Source organism: Athene noctua, chromosome 1 (genome assembly GCF_965140245.1).
Source record: "Athene noctua chromosome 1, bAthNoc1.hap1.1, whole genome shotgun sequence".
Taxonomy (NCBI): domain Eukaryota; kingdom Metazoa; phylum Chordata; class Aves; order Strigiformes; family Strigidae; genus Athene; species Athene noctua.
In genome coordinates this window covers 109,232,526-109,238,525 of record NC_134037.1, presented here as the reverse complement: position 1 = coordinate 109,238,525, position 6,000 = coordinate 109,232,526, and the positions used below count along the sequence as shown (strand labels likewise).

Sequence of the window (6,000 nt, the reverse complement as noted above, 5' to 3'; positions counted from 1 at the left end):
GGCCACACGCTGCCGAGGGCACCGAGAGGCGAGGGACGAGCCGCAGACACCCAGAGCCCTTTACCTGCCCGCTCAGGCGGCGGGCTGCGAGGGTTACGCCTTCCTCCCTGCTCACAGACGTTACCGCTACTCCGGGTGCCGGTTACCGGGGCGGCCGGGCGCCGGGGCAGGGCGCAGAGGGCCCGGGGTGGGGCCGGGGCAGGCTCCGCTGATGGCGGGCTGCACGACGCGCCCCGCCGAGCCCCGGGACTCGGCTCTCCGGCTGCCCCGCCCGCCCCGGGGCGGCTCCCGGCTCCCGGCTCGGGCCCTGCCGCCAGCGCTCCCGGCGGGGCCCACCCGCGGCGGGCCTGGGCCCGCTTTCCCCGGCCCCAGGGCCGGCCCGGGCGCGGGGTCTCGGCGCGGTGCCCGGCCCCGCAGGACAATGGCACACGGGGCCGCTGGGGAAGGAGCCGCTGCGGGCGACCGCTTCTCCCGAGGGCGGGCGGAGGAGCGCCTGCGGGAAGCCGCCGCCTCACCTGAGGGCGGGCGGGCGAGCGGACGGACCGACGGGCGGACAGACCGCCCGCCCCCGCGCGCGGCCGCCGAGCCCCATTCACCCGCCCGGGCGGGCGGCCGCGCGCGGCGGTGGGCGCGGCCTCCGCGTCCCGCCCCTTCCTCCCGCCCCCCCGCCGCGTCCCCTGCGCGCCGCCGCCGCGCCCCCCGCCCGCCGCCGCTCCCTCAGCCCCGCCGGTGCCGCCGGCCTCCCCCGCGCTCCCCCCGCCCGCCCATTCTCCTCCTCCTCCTCCTCCTCCTCCCCCCCCGCCCTTCCCGCGCGTTGGTTCGCTCCTCCCCGCCCCGTTCCCCCACCTCCCTGGTCCCCTCCACCCCCCGGCTCCCCGCGGTGGTCTGGCCCGGCCCGGCGGCGGAGGGAGCGGCGGAGACGGGCGGGGAGGCGCTGGCGGCCGGGGGTCTCGCTGCCCGTTGACGCGCCGGCCCCTGCGGAGCGGCGAGGAGCGGAGCGGGGGAGAGAGCGGAGCGAGCGAGGGAGCGGGAGCGGCTCCCCGACCCCGGGCAGCACCATGAGGTGAGGGGCCGGCCCCGGAGCGGGCGGGCGGGCCGGCGGCGGGAGGGGGGCGGCGGCGGCTCCGTGCCCCCCCGCCCCTGTCGGTCCGCAGCCGCGGATGGGGAGGGGGGCGTCCGCTGGGCCGGCGGAGGGGGCGGGGGCCGGGCCGAGGGGAGCCCCGCGGTGGGGGAGGGGCCCATTGTTAGTGGCGGGTGGGGGAGGGGCGGCCCCGCCGTCCCCCGTCCCCCGCGGCGGCGAAGTTGCGCTCGGGGGGCAGCGGCGGGGCCCGGGCCCGGGCCGGGCGGGGGGGCGGGTGGCCCCGCTCCGGCGCCTCCCCCGGGCTGGTGGCGGCGGTGCGCGCCGGCACGGCGTGAGCCTCGCTTGCCCGTCTCCTTTCTTTCTCTCCCGGTGTTGTTTTTTTTTTTTTTTTTTTCCCCCTTCCTTCCCCTCCGCCTTACCCGGCGCGTGTTGCATTGCAGCAGCAGCTGGGCTTTTCCCTGTGTAATCGATTAAGAGGCGTCGAGGGGCGGGGGGGGGAATCCCCCTCTCGGCAGCCGGGAAAGTGTCGCGTTTGGAGGTTTCGGATGTAAACACAGAGGTGGACGCGGCGGGGGACCGGGGAGGGACGGAGGGAGGTGGGTGCCCGCCCGCCCGCCTTCCCGCCGGGGACTCCCGCTCCCCGCCGGCTCATTCATTTGAAGGCGATTTTCTGTCTCCCTGCCCCCCCCCCCGCCCCAGCTCTTCTCAGCGCCTGTTCTGTTTCCATAATCTTCTTTCTGGATTGTGCAGGACCCGCGGAGAAATGCGGCTCGATAGCCCGAGCGCTGCTCTGTCTGTTCGGGGACGTTGTGCTCCCTGTAGGCCTGTCCCTCAGTTAAACAGCTGGGGAACCGAGTTGTTAATTTCCTCCCCCCCCCGCCCCCTGGAAGATTGTCTGCCTTGCAGTTGGGTTTGAACCTTCTTTGTCTTAAAGATGACCGTAAGTCGTGAAGTCCTTTGCAATACAGCTTGGCAAAATTTGTATGACGAAAATCAGTAAACTCCTCTACTGCATAAAAGTGACGAGCCGTTAGAATTTTCTGTATGTATGACAGTAAAATCCTAATTACATCTTTTGAACTTTACGGGTTACCCCCCCGCCTGGTGTGTGTGCACCTTCCAATGGAAAGGGTAGCACTGCAGTGGGAAGCATGAGAACCATCTCCCTGCTGTTTTGTTTAGAATTGTGTGCCCGTATTTCCCTCTAGTTTTCTTTGTTAACTGTAGGTATTTATGTCCTATGTTATTTTAAGCTTTGTTTTGTCTTGTGATAATTTATTTTCACTTATTCAAGTTGCTCATGTAGAAGTCAGATACCCTGCAAATAAAAAGTTACAACTTAGAAAACTTACAGTTCGTACCCAGATCCTTTAAACAGAGGTGGGTTTTTTTAATTGTCTTGACAGTCTTTAACACAACGAGTGCTGTCAATCTAGCAAGAGCTGGCATAAATATTCTGAGAACCCCTGTGTAAATTCAGGTTTTTTTAATTGTGCGAGTGATGCTGCATGAAGTAAGCTATACCAGCAAGACTGCTCTTTCGCTGATGTAACTGTATGTGTGCTAGGACTTATGCCAGCTTGGAGGGAGCACAAATATTTCTCTTAACCAGCATAACAGGAAAGTGTCTAGGTTGAACCTACCCTTAGGTTGCTTATTTAGATGTTTGAATAGTTGACTTGAAGCAGTCAGTAATATAGGCAAATGAGTATATTGTAGATCTGAACCTTTCTACCTGCTCGTGAGCACAGAGCGTTAAGCTGGTAAGAGGGAAATACAGTTGCACATTGGATGGTCGTTCTGCGTGGTCATGGGGTATTTCAAAGAAATCTGACCTCAAGAACACTTGGTTCCAAGCCTTTTGAAAAAAGGAGCAAACTATACCAATTAAACTGCACAGGATAAGAAAATTATGTGGTTAAAGAAATATTTTCTCTCTATAGAGGCACTATTAAATTGACTCAGTTTTGTTTAATTGGTCCGACTCCAGTACAATGGCAAGCTTTCACTGCACGCTCTCGCTTTGGACTTGTTTAGACTACGATTGACAGTATATTTCTGAAACGTGTTTAAACAGTATCTTCACGCTGTATTTTGTTCAGGCAATGTCTTTTAATGTCTGTTTGCTGGTCAAGGCAAGTTGTGATGTGGGAGGAGTGACAAGGTAGATGGGACAAATGACCAGTGTTTCATATGTAGCTCCTCTATTTTCAGGTTAAATCTTAGAAGTTAATACTTAAAAACATACTTTTGACACGAGATTGATGGTCTCTGGTGATGCATAAATTGCATTCTGCCATTGCTGTTCTGCAGGTAAGCGTGCAGTTGGTCCTCCAAAGAATACAAAAAGAAAAAAAATACTGAGATGAGCTGGGGAGAAAAAAAAAAAAGCCTTCTGTTTCTGTTGTCCTTTGGCACGTACATGTGCGAGAGCCTATTCTTCAACCATCATGAGCCCGAACTAATTCTGATGATTTCATGTTATGATCTCGCATCTTGTCTGGGTGGTTATCTGGTTGGTTACCAAAGAGCAAACTGGTTTTCCTTAAGTCAAGTAAAACCTAGTGTCATTGTGAAGAGCATCTTCATATTATAAAATAATCAGCAATTCAGTAAGACACAAACATCAGTGGTACACAAGAATTAATTCTTGCAGAACCCTTGTATTTGAATTAAAGTTATATGCTGTTTGAGTAGCATCTGTTAGGGGTTTTAGGTTGCTGATAAACCTTGAATATTAAATATCCCAGTTAAACGGTCTAGCCTAAGTATGAAGTTACTTGGTTCAGGAGGCAGCTTGAATAGGGCTTGTGTGTGTGTATCTCCCCCGCTTTAGGTAAACAGCTGATTCCCATGAACACCTGTTGCTCTTATTGTGTTGTGGTTAGCTGACTAAGTACTCTTCTTAATATAGTTTCCTGAATGCACTTACTTCATAATAGGTATCCAGGAATAGGCATATTCAATGAGGTTTCCATTTACCAGCTGACTGGAATGGGGAGGGGAGGTAGGTAGGATCTATGTAACAGCACAATTTGGTCCCCTCGTTTTAGTGATAGCATAACTTCCAATCATGCAAGAACAACATGTGTGAACAGACTTTTATTGAAGCATATGTTGAAATCTGTATTACGGAAGCTGATAAACATAACTCTACTGCTAGAGCTGGGATTCCATGGCGAAGGTTAACTGAACTATCTTAAATTTTTATTTTTTTGATATCTAGCTCACTTTGTATGATAATTCCAATAAAAATAAATGAGCTTTCCAAGATACTGACTTTTTTTTTTAATCAAACTGTACAACCTTCCTTTGGGATTACTACATCCATTTCTTTGTGTGGGAAAGAATTGTTTTTCATTAGTGTGCTAGTCAGAAAGCAGACTGCTTAGTCTGGTTTCATTACCCAAGTTACAGAAACTGGGAAAGAAACAGTATTTTTTAGAATTTTAAATTCTAGTATTTCTAGAGCCCAGAATATTCTTTTGTGTTTGCAGTAGGTTACTATGCATGTCATGTGTGAATTTAATTCTGTACTTAGGGCAGGCAGCTAAATTATATATTTTTGCCTTTTTAGAAAATCATGTCATATCCTCACTTGTTTTTTCCAAGGTAAAAAGTAATTAAATTTGTGGTCTCTAAATCATATTAAAATTTCTGCTTATTTACATTCTGCATCTTTTCTGCTCAAGTATGTCGCTTGAGAAGGAAATTCATGTTATAATTTAAAAGTCAGTGTATTTTGTGCCTGGGTTAGTAAAACTTCATTATATTTTAAATATTGTACTAAGAAATCCAGTACCATACTAACTGGTTTTATACATCTTTAATACGTGAGTGAAAGCCTGCAGCAGAAGTAACAAAACATGTACCTTTTGTTAGGACTAGGAATTCTTGAAGGAACCCACACATGTTTCCTAGGGTTTCCAGAAAAGTGGGAACAAGAGAATTGTATTATTAGTGACAGTAGTATAGTTCAGTCTACTGTGATAACTGCAGTTATTTAAGGTAGTAAAATACCAGAGTAGCAAAGCCATTAATTTCAGTGGTGTCATTAAGTTATTGTATACATCAATATGTAGGGTAACACGTTGGAATTTTGGCTTTACTTTAGTTTTAATACTTGCACAAATAGTGTGTTTCAAGTAGAAAGCTTAATTTAGTTGAGGAATATTTGGTAAAATGTTGGAAGTGCAAGCAGGCAGTTAAATTAGACTGGATACGCATAACTGCAACCAATAAAGTTCCCAAAATTGCTCATATCTCAAGAGTAAAATTGGTGGTGTAGGCAGGTGGGGTTTTTTTCTTTTTCAGGTGGATACAAGAATTCAGGTTACTTTCCTTGTTCTTAAGTAAACTAACAGATGGACTGAGTCATCCGTCTGATAGAAGTGCAGTCTTTAGCTAGCACTTTATTTGTGACAGTTGCAAGTAATTTTTGGACAGGTTGTTTCTACCCACCTGATATGGCATCTGACAACTGTTTTACCCTTAAGGTCTCTGGATAGTTTAGTGAATTATTTTGATAGTAAAAGTGTAAGTATTAAAAAGATTGCTGTGTGAGTGGAGGGTGCGGGAATCGGAATACAGTTTTTTAGAAAAAACTATTTATGACCATCTTAGCAATTATGTTGTCAGCCTCTAAAAATTAGAAGCAGTCTGGGAGTGTGTATAATTCAGGAATGCTCTCTGGAAGGGTATGTACGAGTTTTTTCTTGACTCTGATTCAGGGCTTCATGTTGTTTGTTGTTGGAGGTCAGAAAACAAGACTGAGTTAGTCAGTGTCCTACTTCAGACCACTATAGCATAAAAGCCTTTTTTCTACACTTCCATAAAAAGGAGAGGAATTATTCTTCCAGCACCTGTTTCAGCGGATGCTTTGCTAGCACGCTTATACCCAAAGTGACGTATCTCGGTGC

The 6,000-nt window shown here is 50.3% G+C and overlaps 1 protein-coding gene across 4 annotated transcripts in view; it reads left to right on the top strand.

Moving 5' to 3' along the window:
* Window positions 1-758: 758 nt before the first annotated feature.
* Window positions 759-6,000, top strand: part of ENAH (ENAH actin regulator) — a 99,112-nt gene continuing 93,870 nt past the window's right edge. For all 4 annotated transcript variants that reach the window (XM_074897306.1, XM_074897305.1, XM_074897303.1 and 1 more), the window contains exon 1: window positions 759-1,063. In XM_074897306.1, the coding sequence (XP_074753407.1) occupies window positions 1,059-1,063 (5 nt within the window). In that variant the 5' untranslated portion in view covers window positions 759-1,058. The remainder of the gene's footprint in view (window positions 1,064-6,000) is intronic.